Below are 25541 nucleotides of genomic sequence, written 5' to 3' on the forward strand. Positions count from 1 at the left end.
GGAAAACCTCAATGAGGAAAAACCATGGTGGGATTTGTGACCCACAATATCAATTCACTGGCCATATGAAGAGATATTACAATATATGTTGGGGCCTGCACTTGCAGGAAGGCTTATAGCCTAGAGCACACTGCTCATCACAAAAGGAGTCTCACTGACTACATAATAATCCAGACTACAATCCAAAGAACAGTGAATTGCTCAGTATAGAATCTCCTATGCTAGAATACAGTTTTGATTTAAGCTCTGTCTGTTCTGGTCAAAACCTCAGCACCGGAATAACCCTTATAATGAATTCTTCACATACATAGTCTCTCTGATATATTTCGCATTACATTACATCCATAACCTTATACATTCCACTCATTTTTTAATCTATGCATATCCTATATATACCCTATACAAATTTATGCCTTATGTCGGCTTACAAGGATATATATAATTACATAATACATGTCGGCCTCATAACATAAATGAATAAGAATTAAACAAGTTGCCGATGCCGGATCCAAGATGCGTCAGCCTTCAATACCGATATCCTTTATCATACAGTGTCGGCCTGCATTGTCGGTGACCAAAGAAATCTTCTATCCTATCGGTGCCAGTGCAGGCGCCGGTGCCGGTGCAGGTGCCGATGCTGGTGTAGAGTCTGTGATGTGCCTGTCGGTATACCATATGAAGCCTGAACCAAAAAACATGTTGCCATCAATGACAACATAATGAAACTTAACCAATAGAGTGTCAATTGCCAACAATCTCCCCTTTGGAATTGATGGCAAAATTCATGTGAAAATTAGTCATGGTTTCAACTGCTGATTTCATCCTGCCCTGCTCCCCCTGAGTTGAATATGAAAAATGCTCAAATACTCCAAAATTCCAAGAAAACTGTAACTCCCTCTACTGTATGCAACCCTTCATTCTTTTTCACTATGCAACCTTTCATTCTTTTTCACATGTATACCACTCCCCCTTTGACATCAATGCCCAAATATTGTAAAAAGAAATGTCAAAGAATGATAACTGTACACTGAATATCTCCCAAAAAAAATGTCTTACCGAAGCTTGACCAATTTCAAGATTTCCGGGTAAGCTTTCTCTAATAACTCCACATAAGTATCCCAACCGGTTTTGAGTGTGCCAGAGATAGATATAAATCCACTCAGTAAATATGCAAGTGATTCTTTCTCATTAACTTCTGTTGGTGTGGGCTTACCAAGTATATCCATGCATTCCCTCTTATGAACACCAAGTGAAACCAATCTTGGACTCACCAAACCTCTGAGGCTTCTGGCTCTCCGAATGATTTTATCTCTTTCTTTTTCAAAAGCAAGAGATAAAGCTTATCTCTTGCTTTTGAAAAAGAAAGAGATAAGAGCATTACATTACATCCATAACCTTATACATTCCATTCATTTTTTTATCTATGCATATCCTATATATACCCTATACAAATTTATGCCTTATGTCGGCTTACAAGGATATATATAATTACATAATACATGTTGACCTCATAACATAAATGAATAAGCATTAAACAAGTTGCCGATGTTGGATCCAAGATGTGTCGGCCTTCAATACCGATATCCTTTATCATACCATGTCGGCCTGCATTGTCGGTGACTAAAGAAATCTTCTATCCTGCCAGTGTTGGTGCCGGTGTAGAGTCTGTGAAGTGCCTGTCGGTATACCATATGAACCCTAAACTAAAAAACATGTTGCTATCAATGACAACATAATGAAACTTAACCAGTAGAGTGTCAATTGCCAACAATCTCCCCTTTGGCATTGATGGCAACACTCATGTGAAAATTGGTCATGGTTTCAACTGCTGATTTCATCTTGCCCTGCTCCCCCTGAGCTGAATATGCAAAATGCTCAAATACTCCAAAATTCCAAGAACTATGTAACTCCCTTTAATGTATGCAACCCTTCTTTCTTTTTCACTATGCAACCTTTCATTCTTTTTCACATGTATACTACTCCCCCTTTGACATCAATGCCCAAAGATTGTAAAAAGAAATGTCAAAGAATGATAATTGTACACTGAATATCTCCCAAAAAAAATGTCTTACCGGAGCTTGACCAATTTCAAGATTTCCGGGTAAGCTTTCTCTAATAACTCCACATAAGTATCCCAACTGGTTTTGAGTGTGCCAGAGATAGATACAACTCCACTCAGTAAATATGCAAGTGATTCTTTCTCATTAACTTCTGCTGGTGTGGGCTTACCAAGTATATCCATGCATTCCCTCTTATTAACACCAAGCGAATCCAATATTGGACTCACCAAACCTCCGAGACTTATGGCTCTCTGAATGATCTTATCTCTTTCTTTTTCAAAAGCAAAAATTTGATTCTCCAAAGTTAAAATTTGTCCGTCTATAGATGTGGTCAGTGAAATTAGTCCATCAAAAGAGTTAGCAATATTAGCAATTTTGTCCTATACCTCTTTTATCTTTTCATCCACTTTTGTTGTAATAATTTCTATATTGCAACATACCCTGTATATATTAGTACTTTGTTTCAAATATTTTTCTATCAAAATTAACTTCTCAATCTTTTTCTTCTCTCTGTCAATGATCTGATCAAAAGTGGCTTTCTTAGCCAAAGTGAATTTTTCAAGTGCTAGACGGTTAGAGATCTGCTGTAATGATTGAAAATATTTAGAGATGTGTTCTCTTATTATCTTAAGATTGCTGAAAGGGCTCACTTCATTCTCAATCTTACATTTCGGGATCAATCTGTGCAAAACAGTTATGGATTGATCTATAATCCCTTTGTCTATGGTTCCTTCCTTCATCAGTTTTTGAGCAACCATCATCATCAGTTCTGTGGGACTCGTCTCTGTGATGTTTTTCTTTTTCACTAGAGAAGTGTCAATTGTCAATAATGATGTGTCAACAACTGGTTCCCTACTAGATTCCCCTGTTTTCTTTGGTGATTTATGTTGGTATTTTGATGATGTTTAGTTGTGATTGTCATTGATAGACACACACTTATTTGATGAATGCATTATTCTCAACTGACAGTTGTTCTGACCAGTATTGAATGTATAGTCTTTGTTTGTTCAAGACTATCGGTGTTGTGCAGAAAATGCTTACCAGTCTTAGTATGACTGAAGACCCCAAGTGGTATGAAGATCTCAAGATGAACGAAGACCCCGAGCGACAATTAATCTTTTGATCAGAACAACTATGTTCCAATTTTCCAGTCTTCACTTGTTAACCGGTGATCGGTATATGTAATTAATCGGTATACATGTAATGCGTGATGAGTTACCATCCACTAACACTATGGCGATGTTTTTGTGTTGTGTTACCAAAAGTGTCTAGATGCACTGTACCTAGGAAATTGCAATCTAGTCTTATTGGACCGACATGAAATCAAGTTCCTATATAAGGACATCATGTCTAGGGTTTTAAAAGAGTGAATAGAAGTTGTTGTGAGTGAAGTTGTTGTAAAGAGATTAGGTCTGATCAAGAAAAGATATCTCATGACTGAGATTGAGAGTGCAAAACATAGAAGACTGAAGTAATGCTTGAATGCATTAACAAGGAATTCTCAAGGATCTAATCAAGCATTCTATGCTACTATCTAGATCATTTACTTGTTGATTACTAAAATCTTTGACAAGTTTGAAACCCTTAACTAGGTAGGCCCAGTCAAGCCTTTTGTAAAAACCTCTAACAAGGTGATTCACAATTGTGAATTTGAAATCCTTTAGCAGGGTAGTCTTTAACAGGACTTATCTCCTAACAAAGATCTGGATTCCTAACAGGATTTGTTTTGATGAATAACATTGTAAGACCTTAACCGGTCTAACCTTAACCGGTCTGGTTACTATTCTATAGATAGTTGACTTGTGAGTTTTACTCACCGTGGTTTTCCCATTTGGGTTTCCACATCAAAAACATCTTGTGCTATGGTGATTGCACTTTTGTGGGTGAATGATTTATTTGCTATCTGGCTTGTTTTTGTTCTAATCAAGTTATTGTTTAACCTGCTTCACCAGTCAACAGTTAAATTGTTCAAGTGTTTATTAAAGTTATTAGGTATACTAATTCACCCCCCTCTTAGTATTCATCAATTGGTATCAGAGCCAACATTTCCATAAGTCTAACCAATTGAAAGGAGATATGGGAGAATACAGCATGAGGGAACTCACTCACCGTTTGGCTGAATCTAAGAAAGCCTATGATGAACTCAAGATCAAGTTTAAAGCCTCTTTAGCTAAGAGAAGAGATCTTGTTGAGCAGTTGATGGAAATTACCAAAAATAACTCTTCTAATGAAGCAGACATGGATGCCCTAGTTGGAGAAGTGGAGAAATTAAATGAATCCAAAACTAACCTAAGGAGGGAGTTAGAAGGACTAACTATCAGGATGAGTCAGGAACTCGAAAACAGAAGAAAAGTCAAAGATCTGGTAAAGGACAAGGAGCATGAGATCTTTAAATTAAAGCCAAAAGTCGATACCATTATCACCTATCTGCAGGAGGGTAAAGAAGAGAAAGAAGAAATGCAAGCTAAACCGAATGCAGCTATCTCTCAAAATGAAACCTTGGTGAAGACCAATGATGCTCTTTCCAAGGAACTTGTTGAGACAAAAGAAATACTTGCTAAGTTCAACCGGAGTACTATCAAGCTAGAGAAAAAGATAGAATCAGTAAAGCCATAAAAGGATACTACTAGACTTGGTTTCTCTAGATACGAGGAAGGTGAGACCTCTGGAACCAAGAATGTTGCACTAGAGAAGCAATCAACACCTAAGGAAAACAACGAAAGTAAAGGTAAGCAAAAGTTTAAACCTGTTTTCTTTAACTGTCTCAAGGAAGGACATACTACCAATGTATGTAGGAGCAAGCCTTACAATAATTTTCCTTATTTTCAAAATAATGTGGCTAGACCTGGTAGTTTTAATGGTCACTATTATACATGCAACAAGTTTGGGCATAGAGATTTTGAGTGTAGGTCAGTTATGAACAACTCTGGGAATTATCTACCAAGATCCAATGGAGTTGTCCCTAAACCTCCTATGAATTGGAAACCAAACCAATACAGAACCCATGACCATCGGTCAAATTGTTGGGTAGCGGCAACTAGTTGGAGAGCAACCTGTCTAATCTGTCATGGTAGTGGTCACACTGCTACAACATGCAGAAGGAAGAATGGAAATGTAAATACCAGACCATGGAGAACACCTTGAATGGTATGCTATCACTGCAACAAACCGGGACACACCGCCAGAGCATGTAGACTGAGAAAGAATCCATCGGGATACATATCGATCAACACTGAAGGGAAGATTGATGTTGAAACCGTTCAGGCGGATATGGACAAAACCTAGAAAAAGAAATCTGAAGTGAAGCTGTATGATGAACCAGTTTCCACACCAAGTGTGAGAATCCCTGAATCAGCAAACTGAGCTTCAAAAAGCTTAGGGGGAACATATCAGTATAAATATTTAGAAACCCCTGGAGTATATCGGTAAAACACCTTTATCGATAGTTGTTACTTGTCAACTGATAGAAGAACTGAAGTGGTAAAAAGTAAAATTAGGGTTTGGAACCCTAATAGTGGTGCATTTATTATGGTAGGTGGGATCATGTTTAAAAGTGACTTTTATCATCATTTCTACTTACCTAGTTTTTGAGAAACGTTGTTTAACCTGAGAAGCACAACCAGAGCAATCCATCTCGCATTCGAAAGAATTCAAAAAGGAATCTTGCACAAAATCTTGCAACCACTTCATACTATCAGTGTGTAAGTCAAAGTGGTAATCTAGCGTCCGGAGAAGTGTGTTTCTCTCGTCATCAACAAACCCTAAGCTCGGAGAATAAAGGTATTTCTCGTTGAAACATTCTTGTCATTTGAAATCCGTTTAATATGGCATCTGCATCTAATGTCACCTCTAGTTCTACTGAACCTAAGGACACACCTGAGCTTCTTAAGATGAGATATAATGCCTTATCTCAAATTCTCGTCAGAGTCATTGTTGAAGGCAATGTTTCGAGATATATTGACTGCAAACTAGAAGACCTAGGGTCCCTAGTAATACACTCCTAGCTGAGTCTTCTCTATGGAGAGGATAAAAAGTTTAAACCTGAATATAGCATAATAGAGAAGAAGCAATTGCATAATGCAGTTTACTTTCTCGAAGAATTTACCAAGGAACACATCAGGATCATCCTCAGTAGGGTTCATGGTGACAAGATGTACCTTGAACGAAGTCATGACATTACATCAGAGGCAATCCATGTTGTGACCAGATTTTGCAATAGTGGGGAAGTGCCCGTTCTTCGAATAATACCTAAATCTAAAGCAACGGAGCTCACTGGTTCAGTGAGTGACCAAAGAGGAATGACTGTCAACACCATTAGAGATGATTTGGTAAAATATGCATGTATGGTAATTGGATACAGAATATTCTATGCTAGAAGAATGAATTATGTTCCTTCGGCTGCGGTGCATGCAGCTTACAGAATGATGAAGGAAAATGCAGAATGTGATCTATGTACCTGTATGCAAAAACAACTCATAGATAACCCAAAGTCGATCAAATCAGATAAAACTTAGAGGTTTAAGTTTGGTCAACTACTTATTGGTCTATTTTTCTACTTTCAAAGTTACTTTCTTGGAGTCGGTGATGTTGAATGGTCAACTGATCTACCAGTTACCAGATAAATAAAGGAGAGTCTGCAAGCAGTAGGAACTACATATTCAGAGACTTTGAATAGGTATTTTGATGAATTCAAACTATGAATGAACCAGAGAATGATAATATCTGGTGATTCAGTTAAGAAATATGAAGATGACATCTGTTTCACCATCAAAACAGATGAATGCATAATGGAAGCAGTCGAACCCAAAAAAGATGTAGTTGGGCCTATAGGCTATGAGGTGGTAAATGATATATTGACAGGATATGCCTCAACCCTACTAGCTTCACCACTGGAACCCAAAAAGAAGAGGACTAGTACTTATTTAAAGAGAATCAAATCCAGTGAGGTACCAAAGGAGATAAAAGGCAAAGCAGTGCCATCAACATCGACACTGGTTACATGTGCTGCTAAACCCAAAGTGACCAAAAGGTCACTTGCCAAAAAGAAACCGGAGGCTGTTCCAGCAAAAGTACTCAAACGGACAAGGAAAACCAGGAACAACTCACCAAATCCAGAAGACTCTGAATCAGATGTAGAAGTAAAGAAGACAAGGCAATCTACTAAGAAAATGAAGTCAATCGGTAATGTACCTACAATCTCTACACCAGTAAAATTAGATATTTCTTCTTACAAACCTATGACACATTGTCAAAGGACCATAAAGAATATTAGAAGAAAAGTTCTTGATGATTTAAAAGACTATTTTGATGATTTCAGTGATAATGAAAAGGAAGATGTTGAACAAGAACTCATTAAATATCTGTGTATAAATGATTAGTCACCTTCTGAGATTAAATCTGTTACATCTAAATCTTTGTATGATTCTTTGGACAACAAATGGCGCATTGCCATTGAAAACGAGCAAGACATCAAGGAGAAAGTTTTTTCTCAATACTTTCCAGATTCTCTAGTTCTGAATTGTTTGGCATTATTGACAAGAACAAAGGCATTTTCTTCATGCGAAGAAGAAGACTTCAGCTACTCGAAGGCAAAGATTCTGAAATGGAAAAAGACACCCATTTGAAGGTGAAAACTGTTGTCAACATGCAAAAAGCATACGAAGCTAATCAGCTGGCTGAACAAGAACCTGATCTATCCACAACCATCCCCGATGAAGCCTTTGACAGTATGGGTGAAAGAATAGTAGAACAAAATGACCCCATTGATGTTGATGCACTAGATATGGAGGATACCACTCCAGATAAGGAGGAAGTTGAAAAAGAAAAACTAGAGAAAGAACAGAAAGAGAAAGCAAAAAATGAGAAACTTGAAAAAGCGAAAGCCGAGAAAGAAAAACAAGAGAAAGAGCAAGCGGAAAAAGCGCAACAAGAAAAGAAGAGACAGGAAGAAGAGGAAAAGAAGAAGAAGGAAGAAGAGGAAAAGAAGAAGAAAAAGGAAGAAGAGGAGAAGAATAAAAAGGAAGAAGAGGAAAAGAAGAAGAAGGAAGAGGAGAAACAGAGAGAAGAAGAGAGGAAGAAATAAGAGGAGGAGGTAGCCAAGGTAGTTCAAGAAAAAGAAGAAGAGGAGAAGAAAAGACAAGCGGAGGTCAAGGCCAAAGAAGGAGCAAAGATTCCTAAGGCAACTGGAGATCAAGCCAAGCAAGTTGATTCCACCAGTTCCACTAGTTTGACTCTTACCTGTCTGACCCAATCGACTGATGAAACTGAGCTACTACGAAGCATTCAATTAGAACAGGAAATATTGGAAGAACTAAGGAAAAAGAAAGAACAAGATGTCATTCAGTTTGTCATTGACACCCTCTCCAATATAATCCCTGGTACTAATCTCCCCAGTACCTACTCCTCGTTGGCTAAGCTCAAACTTCTTTGCATAGTAGTCGATGACCAGGTACAATGTCTTGAAGATGTTGCCCATGCCACTGCAAAGAAAAGCCATGAAAAGGCACTCGCAGTTGCCTTAGTACAACACATGAATGATGACCGATCAAAATTGCTTAAACAAAAAGATGATATAAGGTCAGCTATGGGTGAAGGTCACCTACTCTTGAGTAAAATTTGTCAACCGCACCTATTTTGTGAAGATGCTCTAAAGCAGAAGAAACAATTACAAATGGAGTTACAGAAGTACATCGACAACTTCAAACTACCCTATGATCCGTTCACAACCTATGGACACACTGTTCATTAGTATCAGCATCAGATTGCTAATCCTGACTCAGAGATCTGCAATCAGACTTGAGATTTGTAGGAGCTTTAGTTGCTCCTATTGCCTAAATTGCAGGTACTTCGGAAATGCTTTATGAACTTAGAAGCTATCTCTGTGACACAAGAGCTGAGCACCATAGATGCAATGGAAGAATTAGCCTTCCAAATGAAGACCGAGAGTGAAATTGTTGCCTCACTTCTTGAGTCATGGTCCTCAAACATGAAGGACTTCCTGCAAAACTTTAAATCTATTTTTGAAAAGTTTTACTCTTTATTGAAATGAACACACACTTTGTTTTTTACATTATGCAAACTGGCAATATTTTGCGTTTACTTTGTCATTGTTGGCAAAGGGGGAGTAGTGTATCTATCTATAAATTTTGACGAATACTTTGCACATACTTGTAATTTTTGCAAAGGAAGTAGTGTATATGCTTAGGGGGAGTAATTTTTCTCATGGCATTTTTATTTTGTAGTTTTAGCACTTGGATGTCAAAATTTTTCCTAAGTGTTGTCATCAATGCCAAAGGGGGAGATTGTTGGTATTTTGATGATGTTTAGTTGTGATTGTCATTGATGGACACACACTTATTTGATGAATGTATTATTCTCAATCGGTAGCTGTTCTGATCGGTATTGAATGTATAGTTTTTGTTTGTTGAAGACTATCAGCATTGTGCAGAAAATGCTTACCGGTCTTAGTATGACCGAAGACCCCAAGTGGTATGAAGATCTCAAGTTGAACGAAGACCCCAAGCGGCAATTAATCTTTTGATCAGAACAAATGTGTTCCAGTTTTCCAGTCTTCACTTGTTAACCGGTGATCGGTATATGCAATTAACCGGTATACATGTAATGCATGATGAGTTACCATCCACTGATACTATGACGATGTTTTTGTGTCGTGTTACCAAAAGTGTCTAGATGCACTATACCTAGGAAATTGCAGTCTAATCTTATTGGACCAACATGAAATCAAGTTCCTATATAAGGACATCATGTCTAGGGTTTTAAAAGAGTGAATAGAAGTTGTTGTGAGCAAAGTTATTGTAAAGAGATTAGGTTTGATCAAGAAAAGATATCTCATGACTGAGATTGAGAGTGCAAAACATAGAAGACCGAAGTAATGCTTGAATGCATTAACAAGGAATTGTCAAGGATCTAATCAAGCATTCTGTGCTACTATCTAGATTATTTACTTGTTGATTACTAATATCTTCGACAAGTTTGAAACCCTTAACCAGGTAGGCCCAGTCAAGCCTTTTGTAAAAACCTCTAACAAGGTGATTCACAGTTGTGAATTTGAAATCCTTTAACAGGGTAGTCTTTAACAGGACTTATCTCCTAACAGAGATCTGGATTCCTAACGGGATCTGTTCTGGTGAAGAACATTGTAAGACCTTAAGCGGTCTGGTTACTATTCTGTAGATAGTTGACTTGTGAGTTTTACTCACCATAGTTTTTCCCATTTGGGTTTCCATGTCAAAAACATCTTGTGTTATGGTGATTGCACTTTTGTGGGTGAATGCTTTATTTGCTATCTGGCTTGTTTTTGTTCTAATCAAGTTATTATTTAACCTTCTTCACCAGTCAGCAATTAAATTATTCAAGTGTTTATTGAAGTTATTAGGTATACTAATTCACCCCCCCCCCACTCTTAGTATTCATCAATTTATCCTTTATTACCTCCTCACTTGCACCGGTGGCTTCACCACTTGGTGCAGTCTGTGAAACTGTTGGTTCCTCTCTAGGAACAATATCCTCAACCTGTACATTAGTATCTGGAGGACAAGTGTCCTGAATGTTAATATCCTGTATAATATTTTGTGCATTAACCAGTGTCTCTGTATTTGTCTGTGCATTTGGCTCAATTTCCACTACCTTGATATTCTTCAAAACTGAGGGTGGTGTACCCATAATTCCTTTACCTTTCCCTTCAACCGATGTATCTACAGTGTCAGTCTTTATCTTTGGTGAAGTGAAGAATCCTCTATGCTCTCCCAAAAAATTTATCCAATCCTTCTGTGTTTCCTTTATTATCTCATTCATCCTTCCTAACATTAGGCTAGTTATTCTATGTTTGTTATTAAATACTTTCCTATCTGTAGCCTCAATTGTCTTCTCCATCTCATATGGTGTTATAGTAACACATATAGCTAAGTGTTCTTGTATCTTAATGTGTTTGTCTTCTTGCATTGCAGATAACCTTCTAGCATCTAATATGTTGTATAGCTCTGTCGATATTTGATTTTCTATTTCAATTAATGTTTTGTTATAGATGTCTAAATATAGAAGAGTTACTTCCTCTACCTCTCTCTGTTCATTAACTATAAATGTATCATAATAAGACTTAACATTATTCAGCATCCCATCCTTAGTTATTTCATCTACAATTTTAGCACAAGTCTTAAGCGGAATAATTGTTACATTACCAGTCTCTAGTGCCAATTCAGTGTCACTCTCCTTCCTCCTTCTGGCAGTACCAGATGCAGTTGATGGTGTAGCCTTGGGTGTCTTCTTCTGTGTCGATACTTTGATGGTGACTTTCCTAATCGGTTGTCTCCTTGGTTCCACTTTAGATTCTTCTGGTTTCTTTGTTACAACCCTTTTGAAAGCTAAAGGTGTTTCATCATTAGTCTCAGAATTTGCAACCACAGGTTCAATGTGAACTACCGGATCCTTCCTCTTTCTCCCTTTCTCCGAGACAACATCAATGAGTGCCTTAATGTCCTTAGAAACCTTTTATACAAACTTGCTTGCCTTACCTTCTTATTTTTCCCTCTTCTTCCGGTTGAACTCAATTTCAACCTCAAAAGTCTTTTGTTGTGCTGTTCCACAAGGTTTTTTTGCTTCATCTATTTCTACATCTATCATAATTTTTGCATAAGCATCAAGGATTAATGCATCCACCTCATATCCCATTTCCTCTATCCAAATCTTCCGGGGCTTAACTGCCTCCATGAGAGTCACATCCTTCTTAACCATGAAACAAATGTCGGTAGAGTATTTCTCTATAATTTGCTTAGGTATCCTTATTCTAGACCTCATAGATTTCTGAAAAGCCTTGAAGTAACCCTATACCTTGTCATCTCTAAGACTTCCCAATGCAGCAATTGATTGCTTAAGTTGTCTTCTTACTGGGATGTCAAAAGTCCATTGCTTCCTTCCAGAACTAGAGGTATCATTTAGAAAGTATAACATTAAGCACACTAACAGATTTCCATACCGAAAGGTGCCCGTCTTCTCACCTTTAATCTTTCCTAAATTGATCAATAACTCCTCAAGCATCCAGTCACAGAGATCTAACTCGATATTTTCTCTCATCATTCTATAAGCAACCAAAATACATGAACTAGAGACTGAATTCAGTCAGTTAGACCAAGTTACCTTGTAACCTATGATCATGCTGCCAAATTTGATGTCGGTGTCGGTGATAGTGTTCACCTTCATTAATCTCTTGTTTGATGTAGCATCGATTATCTTCCTTACTAAGTCATTTGATACTTTCTTATTTGGATGTTGCCCTATTAATGGTAAACCAGTAATTGCCCAAATGGCTTCCTTAGTGATTTTGTAGGGTCGGTCCAACCATATGAATTCCCCATGTACTCTGCTTAGTACATATCTGACAATCTCATCCTAGAATTTCAGAATATCCAAGATATTAGTGAGCCCTAGATCTTCGATGTGTTTATATGTCGGTTTGATTTTACTAGATTCTCCCATGAGTTCATTCATATACATCCCCTTGATTTTTGAGGTACCTAAGTCCTCTATATGATAATGAATATAAGCCGTAACATCTTCTACATATACCACTCCCTCCAGGATGCGAGAAAGTGCTCCAACCGAATCTTCCTTCATAGTCACATGTGGATACCGTTTGAAAATTGTCCTAGGGCGGTCCTTAATTTCTACTATAGTTGGATTTGCAACAAAGATAGGAGCAGAAGATGATCTTGATTCCATGATTCAATAAAAATACCTTTAGAACTCTGTCGGTGAAAACCTCTTATCAAATCCTTCCAGATGCCAGTGTGATCGTTCAAGATAAAATTTGATTGCCTTTGAATAGTTTCTGATTGCACTAAGTGGCTCTGAATTGATCTAAAATTGTTCTAAACGCTGGGTGATTAATAATGAAGTATGATTGGCCTTTTATCCATCGAGAAAACCTTAATTTTCTATTGACATAAATGACTGCCGGTGAATGATACCAGATCTCACTCTAAATATATCAATGTCGGATAATCCTTTCCAATATCTGGAACATCTTCCAGAATCTCCTCCAGGGGCATATGCATCATCTTTCATGAAATTTTGCCTACCCCTAAGGCATCTACCTTAGTTACTGGATGAGCTTACTACAGGTGTAGGAGCAGCCTCTCCTGTCAGATAGGTAACCGCCGGGACATTCCCATCTAATGATTTCTCTTCAATCTTTCTGGCCTATCTCTGAGTATGATCTTGCTGGATTTCATTAACCTCCTCTTTTCCTTTATCATTTATTCCTCCATTGCTAATTGGTGGATTTTTGCTTCTACAGTTCTTAGCAATATGTCTGACTTCATTGCATGCATAACATGTAACATTGTTCTTTTGAATTTCCTTGCTAAAACTGGTGAAATTACTTGACCTGCACTGATCAGCCATATGTCCAAATTTTCCACAAGAATAGCATTTTACATTCATTCTGTAATCTTTTGTCTTATGACCAATTTTATTGCATTTAGAACATTTACCGAGAGCAGAATCAAGATTTTAATTTGCTCTGTTTCTACATTGCTTAGCCATGTGACCAAATATATTGCAAACGAAACATCTACCATTGAATTTATAAGCATTGAATTGTCTTACCGATGTCTTATGGTTTTGATCTTCATTAGTAGTACTGGAACTCTGTCCTTGCTCAAATCCGAGTCCACTGGAATCTCCAATCTGCCTCTATCTCTTCAGTAACTCATCAAGCTGTGCTGAGCTGATCTTGAATTTTTCTTTGTACTCACTTGCAGTAGTTAAACCATCTCTTAGTGCTGTCATTTGTCTCAAGCTCTTGCTCATTGCTCTGGGTTTGTACCAAATTAGACCTTAATATCTCATTTTTATGAGTCAACCTATCACATTCTTCAAATATGTTCTTCGGGGATACAACAAGATTTTCTTCCTTTTTCTTTTTGTCCTCAATATCCTTGGATAACCCGATACTCATAGTTTGCATTTCATTCTTCATAACCATGTTCTCCTAACTTAATTTCTGACATTGTTCCTTAAGTGCATCTTCATCATCTTGATTTTGCAAAAGCTCCTTCCTCCTAGCTTGAACAAATGAGAATATCTCTTGTAGGACAAGAATAAATTATTTAGCAGAATTCAACTCATCTTGTAACTTTAAGTTCTTCAATCTTTCAGCATCATAATCTTCAAGTGCCATCTCAAGCTGTTTCTCAAAAGCCATATTCAATGATTCTGGTTTCAAGATCTTCCTCAAGCTGTTAAACTTCCTCTGAGGCACAAGGCTCTGATACCAATTGTTGGAAACCAAAAACACTGAGAGGGGGGGCGGGGTGGGGGGTGGTGAATCAGTGTTATATCGGAATAAAAGATTTTAGCTTTAACAAAACATGCATACACCAACCGATATACTGGTATAGACAGAATTGAAAAAAGTAATGCAACCAATAAGCCAAACATATAAATGAGAACCATAACACACAGATTTATACATGGAAAACCTCAATTAGGAAAAACCACAGTGGGATTTTTGACCCACAATATCAATTCACTGACCATATGAAGAGATATTACAATATATGTTAAGGCTTGCACTTGCAGGAAGGATTACAGCCTAGAGCACACTGCTCATCACAAAAGGAGTCTCACTAACTACATAATAATCCATACTACAATCCGAAGAATAGTGAATTGCTCAGTATAGCATCTCCTATGCCAGAATATAGTTCCGGTTTAAGCTCTGTCTATTCCGGTCAAAACCTCAGTACTAGAATAACCCTAACAATGAATTCCTCACATACATAGTCTCTCTGATATATTTCGCATTACATTACGTCCATAACCTTATACATTCCATTCATTTTTCTATCTATGCATATCCTATATATACCTTATACAAATTTATGCCTTATGTCGGCTTACAAGGATATATATAATTACATAATACATGTCAACCTCATAACATAAATGAATAAGCATTAAACAAGTTGCCGATGCCGGATCCAAGATGTGTTGACCTTCAGTACCAATATCATTTATCATACCGTGTCGGCCTGTATTGTCGGTGACCAAAGAAATCTTCTATCCTGCTGATGTCAGTGTAGAGTTTGTGAAGTGCCTGCTGGTATACCATATGAAGCCTGAACCCAAAAACATGTTGCCATCAATGACAATATAATGAAACTTAACCAGCAGAGTGTCAATTGCCAACATCAAGCCCATAACAAACTTCCTATAAAAAAAGACCTTTAAACCCATAACAAACTTCCTGTAAAAAAAAACCAAGAATGTAAAGGAAAAAAAAGACAATATAATGGCAACAAGAACTTCAAATGTACTTCATTACAAGAACTCTGAATGACACTATTAATTCATCAATGCAACCGGCTTGACAGAGCTTGTATTGGGAGAATCAAATAGTTATCAGACACAACGCTTACACACACAGCTTCATTATTATTCAAAAATTGAATTACAAAACATGAGTCACACTTACAAATTTTAATTATAGATTGATAAATTTCTATTTTACATTTCTTAAAAATAACGCCCTGCCTTATTTTATGTAATGACTACATATTGAAATATAATGATTAATAAAAATTATAAACAGAATGTTCACTTTCTGCACTATCCAAGAAAAAAAGAAAATAACATTCTATTGGTTAAAAATTTTAGTGCAACTGAAGTCAATTCCTGCTCGCCCTTGCTCAAATTAGTATTGGGTGGAAGAAACCAAGGCCTCAGTTGTACAGGGGGGGAATACAATTTCTATATCTAGACATAAATATATTCCATTTCAGCCTCTACGGATAAGAAAGAAATTTGAAGGCAAGATAACATTCTATTAGTTAGAGCAGCGACCCACGGATCAATAGTAAGCGAAACTTGCACTTCCTCGTTTACTATAAATTGAGTTACTATTGCATCTAAATTTGTTTGAAATAAAAAGTATAAGCATACTCAGAGAATTTGTTTGAAATAAAAGCATAAGCATAGTTAGAGAATGGAGGTGGAAGAAAGCATATTGCTTTGGCCGTAAAGGAGGATGTGGAGCTGAGCGAACTTTTAAGACAAGGAGTCTTTGCCCAAAGCGGTGTTGTGACTGTTCTCATCACATCTATTTGTATGTCGATAGTGTACGATGAAACTGTTGAAGGGTAGATTTTATTTCATTTCAACGGTTAAACCTTGAAGAAACATCACAGTTCAATCTTATGCTCTGAAGCTTCTTGTGTGTGGTTTTTTCTGTCATTTTAGACCATGTTTCTGCGGTCTTATATAACTAAATGATCTATATATAATTAAATATTCTATTCATATGGGAAAGTATTGAATTTTGTTAAATTAATTGTGAAGAATATAATCATCTCAATGATTTTTTCTAAGATGTTGATGAGATTTTCATTATTCTTTTATGAATAGAATCGAAAGAATCTTTCTTAATTCAAAATGATAATCAAAACTATTCAAGTTGAAGAGCACTAGAAATTTATTATTAGGCATGGAATTGCTCTACTACCTAGATACTAACTAGAGAAAGTATTGAACTTGGACACATCATCTTAGAAAGATTGATTGTTGTCTTTTTTAACTTTGTTCACATTTCTAGGGGTTGACCTAGGATAACTTACTCCTTGTAATACAATGACATCCTTTCTAATTATTCTTACATACTACCTATCTTGTAGAAATCACAAAAGGAAAAGAACACAAAGGCACACCAAGAAATAGAAGAGTAGAATCTGATCATATGTAAGAATGCATCTCAATAAGGAGGATTAATCTATTATCACAATATTTTCTTGAACTAGTCAACTTTCCCTCTAACAAAGTGCAAATCCAATAGAAAATCCAAAGTGAATATCACTAGCATCCTAATTCAAAACCAAAAATCTTTTTTTGTTTTGTTTTTTGTGATATTCTAGATTTGCACATATTATTTGGTTATAGAGTTAACTACTATCTTCCTTGAATTTACTTTCCTAACATGGAAAATACACTTGTCCAAGTTATTCATCACCAATTATCATTAGTTGACCTAAGCTTATTTGTGCTTATATGTATGCTTTATATTTTCTTAGCTTAGGTTAACCCAAATGACATTACAATTTCATTTCGGTAAACTTGATCAATCCTACATAACCTAGTTTGCTTCAAACATTTCTTATTTCATTCTTTATTTTTAGATTTATCTTTTTTATTATTACATCTCATATTTAAATATGAATTCTTTTTTAAAATTCTCTCACTTCATTACTTTAAAGTTCCTTATTTTTTATTAAGGTATTTTAGCTTTATTAGGAAATCTCACTAGCAAACAAGGGAAGGATAGTGAGGGATGACCATGAAGAGCATGACCCAATGACTAAAGGAGCAATATTTCTAAGGTGGGATTAGACAAGGGAGGAATCCCTATTCCTCAAGGTCCAACTTTCAAGTGAATTTGGTATAAATCATCTCAAACAAGCACAATATATTCTTGATTGCAAATCAAGCAAGATCTAGAAAATAGAACACTTTGATTATCAAAAAGTAACTAGGTTAAAATAGTTTATTGCAAAGGTCTAATATGAAGGATTATAATCCAATGTGTATTCATTTACTTGTTGTTGTGAATCTTATATTTGATATGTTTCCTAAGAACAAAGATGATTTAGAGAATATGTATAGTATCCCATTTGTGAGTTTTGTTGGAAGTCTTGTGTATGCAATGATATGCATGAGACTAGATATTACTCAAGCAGTGGGATTTTGAGTAGATTTATATCTAAATTGGGTCGAGAACATTAAGATTATGTGAAATAGATGTTTAAATATTTTCAAGTACTTTTAAATATTGTTTGATTTATTATAGTTCTAATGGTGTCAGCAAGACATTGGACATACAAGGATTTTTGGATGCAGATTAGGCCAATGACTTATTTAGTAGAGGGTCTACAAGTGGTTGTGTTTCCACATTATTCATTGGTGTGATAAGTTGGATGGGTAAGATGAAACCCGCAATTGTTTTATCTACTATTGAGGTTGAATATATGTTTGCTACTCATGTGTTTAAGAAGGTTGTATGACTATAGAGACTAAGTGTAGGTATGTATTTAGATTGTAAGAAAATTGAATTTGGGTCTAACTATTAGTTAGTAATTTATTTAGTTAAGAATACTCTATATCATGCACAAACTAAGCATGTTGATCTTCCATATCACTTTTTGTGAGAAATAGTTGTGAACAAATAGATTAATATGAAGAAGGTTGACACTCAAGAAGATATTATAGATTCACTTCCAAAACCTACTAGAACCAAAAAGTTATCTTGGTCTAAGAAGGCCATGTACCTAATATTTGGTGTATAAATATTTTTCAATGGATATATTTACAAGCTAAATGGTAAATGAGAGATTATTAGAATTAAAGTAACATTCACTTCATTAATATTATGTTAAAATATTTATAATTTATATTCTAACATCTTTGAAAAGTGTACATAGACATGTAAGCTATTAAAGGATAAATAATTATTTATCTTAAAAAATTATTGTATATATATTCATCATAGAAAGTGGGATTAACAAGGCAACTGTAAATTAAATAAATTATGAATTTTTTATCTATTCCAAAGGGATGTCTAGGAGAGGAGAGGATAATCAGGTGACTATTGAATTCCCCACAAAATAGGGTACCTAGCTTGAGGTATAAAATCATAGTTCATATTCTAAAGTGGAAAGGTGAAAAGTCGTATGCTTATCTTCTCAAGTGGGGTAATGTATTTTGGAGGGAGAGTTTGGGAAGGTCAAAGGACACATGTAGCTCTTCATTTTCACATTTCCGATTGTGACTTTTCATTTTTTGCAACCAAATTGGAGGGTTATAAATATGTGTTTTGGGGTAAAATTTTACTCATTACTCAGAATGTAGTTCATAGATCTAAGAGACTATTTTTTTATAGGTTATTGAGCATTGAAGAAGAACATTTGTTATACTCAAACAGGCCTGGAATTTGACAGGCTATATGGCCGTTTTTGCACTTTTAGACCGTATATTACAACTAATAAAATTAGTGGACTGTATGTATCGACAACTATTTTTTCCACAAACTGTATATATGACACTTACAATTATTAATAAGCCGTAAAAATTTATAATAGGTAATATATATTATTTTACAACGTTTATTATAAATATATGAATTTATTTAGAATATTTGAAAATGGTAAGATTAAGATATAATTGTTTTTAATTTAATATTATTTTTTATATGAATTTTTAGTATGTTTTTTCTTATATAAATTTAGAAACTTTGTTAATTTATTTTTTAATATTTTTTATAAGATTGTCTTAAATATCAATATAGAAACTTCTAACAATTAAATGATAAGATATAATCATTTCTGATTTTTGAAAATATTGTAATAAAAAAATCTAAAATAGTTTCTATTTTTATAATAAACAAGATTTTTGGGTGTGAATTAAAAACTTACAAGTTTAAGATTTTTTTAGTGCATTACTAATTTATCATTGCTTTTTATTTTTTTTAAGTTTTTTGATGGAATTATTTTTTTTCATCGCAATTGAATTTTATTAGAACTTCAATTCTGTGAAGCTTAAAGAATTTATATTAAACTATTCACAAATTATAAAAAATTGACACTTAACATTTTTTTAAAAACGTAAAACGAAAGGCATTAGAATTATTAAACCGTCATAAAAAATTCATATGAAGGCAGGGGTGGCCGTCAAATTCTAGGCCTATACTCAAATATTAGAGTGATAATATCTTTTGGCCTCTATTACTAGTGGATTTTCTTCTCTCTTTTTTTCAAAGATTTCTTTATATATAAATATGAGTTTATTGTGATTTGTTCATTATATTTTTATATTTGATATTCTATAAAATTAAGAATTTGAATTTAGATCATTTTATATTTGTTGGAATGTGAAGTCCAAATTGGACTCTTAGCTAGCAGTGGTTGAGTCAGCATGGCTATCTTAGCTAGTAGTGGTTGCGTCATCATGGAGTACCCACTAGTTGTGTGACTTACTATAAATATAAAGTTTTGTTAACAACCTTTCTATAAATAGTAATTTTGACATGTGTTTTACATGCTGTGCAAGTCATACGTACTATATTTAGTAAGTTGTCTTCAAGTAGGACTCTACAACTTGGTTGTTTTAGGTTGCTCGAAGTCATGTTTTGATGTATAGTTTTGAGATTGTTGTAACTCTGTAAATCTTGAGAATCAATACAAAGACAAAATTTTCCCATGGTTTTTTACTAGTATATTTTTATCAAGTTTTTCCACATAAATCTGTGTGTTATGTACTATTGTTCTTCTTTGCAAATTTTCCACACTTGTTATTTTTCTCACAATATTTACATACAACAATCTACATGATATATAAACAAATTTTATTATAATAAACTTAATTTAATAATTCGACTTTCAATCCCATCGACATTAATGAAGATGGCATTGAATGAACAATTTGCTTTGTTGCCAAAATTGAATGGCATTTTGAGAAGTAGCATTTTCTTCCAGGAGAAAATGTCCACTTGCCTTACGAACACTGCACTCCCACGTTGTAACAATCGATCATGTAGAGAGTATGAACAACGCATAGTGTACCTCCTTTAATAAATGATTTGTATCCCAAATGAATACTAACATGATAAATTTTCCACTGCAATCTCCTTTCATGCGTGATGGGACTTCCATTGAGAGCCATAGCCGTCGTCCAAATATGTCATTAGCACACACACCTGTGAAAGATGATCAGTCTCCTCGCTTTCTTCCACAAACCAAAAGAAAAGTGATACACACAATGCAACTTTGCACTGTGAGATTCTTTTGACCTACAAGATGTTGTGATTCACCATCTGATTCAGAAGATAGTGACATGTCCAATTGCTCCAAATGACGAAAATCCTATCATTCAAACACATCTGGAGATTAAGTTCACTATTTTGAGAAAACAGTATCTTTTGTTTGGAAATATGAAAGCGAAGAATTATTGAATTTGGATGCTACTCAAAAATCGAAGAGAAATACCAACGCGGAAAACGCGTACCTTCAACAACAATGCTGTCACAGCCTATCATGCATAGCTCTTTCTTTTCGGAGAAAGAAGAGTCAAAGCATCATCCCTAAAAGGACTGAAAAACAGGTTGGTTAAAAGCATCACCCTCAAGGGAGGGTAAATGAGAAAGGGAATAATTAACAGATGGGTTAAAAGTTGATGAGTGTACAGAATGTTGGGACTGGACAAGATGTGTAATAAAAGTTAAGGACTGGAAAAGAGGTTGGTTAACAACACCATTCTCAAGGGACTTGACAATAAGTGGGTTAAAAGCTTAAAAGTTAAGGACAGGAAATCAGGTCGGTTAACAGCATCATCTTCAAAGAACTGGAAAACAGGTTGGTTAAAAGCATCACCTTCAAGGGATGATAAAATAGGTCGGTTAACAAGGGGATGGTCAACAGGTGGGTTAACAGTTGAGGATAGAAAAAAAGCTCGGTTGAAAGTTAAATCTGAGGGCTGCAAACAAAGTTGCTGAAAAAGGATTGATGATGGTGGTGGAAAAGGATTGAAGAAGATTTCCTGCAATCTTAAGCATCCTGAAATGTGTAGAGATCTGAGGCATTCTGGAAGAGAGTCCAATCTATCAAGTTTCTTACATCCGTCTAGTCTACGATGTCTCAAAGATTTCCAAGGGCGCAGTGTTTGAAGTCGAGTAAGACTTTCACAGTGAGATAAATCAAGAGTCTCCAAAAGTTTATTATAATTGGCGAAATATATTGCTTGCAATTTTGAGCATCTTCTGGCATTGAGATTGATGAGGCCTTCTGGGAGAGCAGGGAATACTACAAGTTGTTCATTACAGGCCATCTTTAGATTCACTAAAGACTTCAGGTATTCAAAACTTCGTGGAAATTCTGACAAGAAATTGTTGCTAACATCAAATGTCTTTAGCTTGATAAGATTTCCAAAAGCTTCAGGCAGGGCCTGTAAACTGCATCTGCTTAAATATAACTCTTCCAAGCATTGAAGCTCACAGATTTCATTTGGAAGGCAACTTTGTTTAGTACCGCTCATATCAAGGTATCTCAGATATATAAGTTTGGCTATGGATTTAGGCAGAACAGGGGAAAGGACAGATGATCTATTATGGTCACTACCGCTCTCTATTCCAGCCATCTATCAGAGCAAAAAGTCAGATTATGAGATCATGGCCAAAAATATTACTCCTACAAAGCAAAGAATGATTTGTATACTGCTTTTTGGTCCTTATTACACTAAAACTTGAGAAGAGAGTAACTGACCTGGGGATCGTAGTTCTTCAATTGACACTCGGATAAGACCAGATATTTTAGATTTGTAGGTAGTCTTTTTATCTCGGTCTTTACCTGCAATTCCCACCATAGCAAGAAACCTAATTTCTGCAATGGTGCCAAAGTGTCTAAATGCTGAAGCTCCATGCGCTTTCTCCACACGAGGCCCTCTATATTTGAGTTTTCCTGTTTAAGATGGAAAGCAAGACATCACTCAGCAACGTTTCAACCCAGTGGAGTTTATGAAGCACAGCCAAAAAAATCCGTTTTTCCAGACTGACGAGAAATTAGGAATTGTTCGAGCTTACCTCGTTTGGAACATAAAAACAACTAGTTATTCCTACAAAGTTTGTAAAAGAGTATGAACAGTACCTGGATGGTCGTGGCAGTCATTAGAGTACGTATGTCCTCCTCCCGCCAAACTCTACTGCGTTTGGTTGGGTTGTTCCAGGATTCCTCTCGGACTATTCGTCTACCCATGTCTCTTATCTGATCATGCATACAAAATTCCCAAAAGTACTGACCCCTGTAGTCGTCTTCATCCACATCATCATCTATGGCCTCAATATGTCTGTGCTTGTGAATTACAAGGAGTGCCTTCTCTTCAAGGGTTTTAAGACTTGTAAACACAGACTCACACCCAAAAGCACTCCAGAATCTAACATAGAAATCTGTACTGAAAGCCCTATTCTCAATGAAGTCACTACTCTTACTTTCAACGAAGAAACAGGCTATGTCTAAGAAGATGTGTTGCTCTACAGAGGCTAGATTATCGTAACTGATTTTGAGGGTTTCAAAGGCAACATCGTGGCCGACATTTTCAAGTTTGTGCAGGACTTCAGGCCAATACCTAGTCTTATCTCTATTGTATAGGTCTGTGCCTATAATTCTCAAAGACAGAGGAAGACCCGAACAAGTTTTCACAATTCTCTCTGTCATATTTTCAAAGCCTTTTTCCGGGTGCTCTCTGCGAAAGGCATGCCAACTGAATAGCTCCAGAGCTTCTGCATGCTCAAGTCCTCTCATGGGGTAAATCACATCAACTTGCCGCACCTCCAAGACACGTTTATCTCGGGTTGTAATGATGATTTTGCTACCTTTCCCAAACCAGTCACCCATTAGAGCATCTAACTGTCGCTCATTGTCAACATCATCCAAGACCACCAGTGCTTTTATGGAAGCCAAACGAGTTCTCATTACAATATTTCCATGATCAATATCATTCAGCTTTATCTTAGTTTTCAACAGATCCTTGAGGATCTGTTGCTGCAATTTTATAGGTCCCTTGCGGGATTCCTCAAGTTTTACATTAGATACAAAAGAGGAAGTTTCAAAGAGATGACGGATCTCGTTATAAAGGGCTTTTGACAGGTTGGTTTTACCCAGACCACCCATGCCCCAAATACCAAGGGTGAGCCTATCACTTGTCTCATCGCCCAATCTCAACAACTGTAGCACCTTCTCACAGCGAGGTATGAGTCCCACAGGGTGTTGGGCCACCTCTAGCATTCCGAAATCCAATGTCTGGAGAACGTCCTTCACCACTTGATTCACAAGCTTCCCTTCGTACCTGCAACATTCCAGAACACATAAATTTCATATTTCTTAGATGGCTCTGATTTAAAAACTTAAAGCAGAAATGAAAGACAAGAAATACCCGGCGGACGTTTCTACGAGAGACCACCCAGATAAATAAGAGACTTCACACAGCACATCTCTCCAGCCTTTGATCACCTCTGGGCGATACGGACCTTGAGTGCAATGTTTATTAAAAGCCTTAGCATATGGGCCTCCTCCATGCCTGACATGTGAGGGTTCCACATTATAAAAGAGAGGTATCATAATGTGCGCGTTTGTGGACTTCATTTGCCACATCAGGGAGACCTCCCTGAGGCACCATACTGAAGTCGCATAATCAGGAGAAAATATGGGTATATAGATTGTAGAGTTTTGAATGGCCTGCTGCAGACTCATACCAATTACTTCACCCTTTTCCAATTTCTCACTGTCTATAAAGACATTCAATCCTGCAATGGAGAGAGATTGGTAAAGATGATCCGCAAAGGTTTTTCTCACATCGGGACCCCGAAAACTCAAGAAAACGTCGTATTTTTTTCTGTCACGAATGGGCAATTGTGATGCCCGAGGATTGTAATGGCAGAAATCCCCCATTTGCAGTACTTGGAAAAGAAGAAAGAATGTTAGTAGCTAAAGAATAGAAGCTTGCTTGCATCTGGGCAGCCATACATACTAATAAGAAGGGAAGAATTCCACGAAATCAGAAGGAAGCTGCAGAGGAAGAGAACGGAAAGATTGAGAAGAGAAGAAAGATCTTCTAGATAAGATTTAATTGCCACTTGGAATGTTGTCTTCCTTGGATTGCTCACGTGGATGGTTGTCTTCCATATCCGAGCTGGAATTCCAGTAACTAGTTTTTAATTGAGCGCTTTGTTTAAACTGTTCAGTTTATTAATTTAATAATTAAACATACATTTACAACTTTAAAAGTTGTATAACTAGTATATCTATATTTAAAAAATATATGTAAAATATGCCAAGAGATATCTTATAATAAAAGAGAATCATTGTAAAATAAATGTTCTTCTAAAATACTAAATACCAAGAATACAAATCCGTTAAAGTCCTATATGCAAAAAGTTGTGAATCTTGCTGAAGACAAGTGGCGAGGGTTCTATTTTGTAATGACCCTTACTATAAAGGCCACTAATAAACCCCAAATTTGAACTGAGACAATTTGTCAAACACTTGGCATGCACTGAATTGTTTTGTTTGTGATGTAGTGTTTCAATATGATAGTTGTTTTGAGCATCAAGTACAATTCAGATAACAATACCAATATTGAAATGTAACACAATAAACAATAATGAAACTCTAAATATTCATGCAAGGACTTCAATGCTAATATATCATGAATTTCCCAAATTCTGATTGCATTGTTCAGTAGACTAATTTTCTAAAAATGTATGACTGTTACAAACTCCTACACGAGCACTGAATTTATGACAAGAGAATGTATAAACTATCACACATGAACAATGACCTTGCAATGCACCTTCTCTACTATATCAATACAACTACAAGATAGCAATGTCTGATTACAATGGACTGTTTTCTGAATACATATATGACTGTTACA

The 25541-nt window shown here is 36.0% G+C and overlaps 1 protein-coding gene across 2 annotated transcripts in view; it reads right to left on the reverse strand.

The window, feature by feature from the left end:
* LOC131040753 (disease resistance protein Roq1) overlaps positions 1-24677 on the reverse strand; it is a 90887-nt gene extending 66210 nt beyond the window's left edge. The window contains exons 1-5 of one of the 2 annotated variants that reach the window (XR_009372690.1): positions 24042-24677; positions 22757-23954; positions 22376-22570; positions 21123-22250; positions 20470-20980 (exon numbers count right to left, since the gene is read on the reverse strand). Coding sequence is in view for 1 of the 2 variants with exons in the window: in XM_059221606.1 (XP_059077589.1) it covers positions 24042-24556 (515 nt within the window). In the remaining variant the exon portion in view is untranslated. Of the gene's footprint in view, positions 1-20469; positions 20981-21122; positions 22251-22375; positions 22571-22756; positions 23955-24041 lie in introns of those variants that run through there. The other variant, XM_059221606.1, reaches the window with a different exon arrangement.
* Positions 24678-25541: the final 864 nt, after the last annotated feature.

Source organism: Cryptomeria japonica, chromosome 5, assembly GCF_030272615.1.
Source record: "Cryptomeria japonica chromosome 5, Sugi_1.0, whole genome shotgun sequence".
Lineage (NCBI taxonomy): Eukaryota > Viridiplantae > Streptophyta > Pinopsida > Cupressales > Cupressaceae > Cryptomeria > Cryptomeria japonica.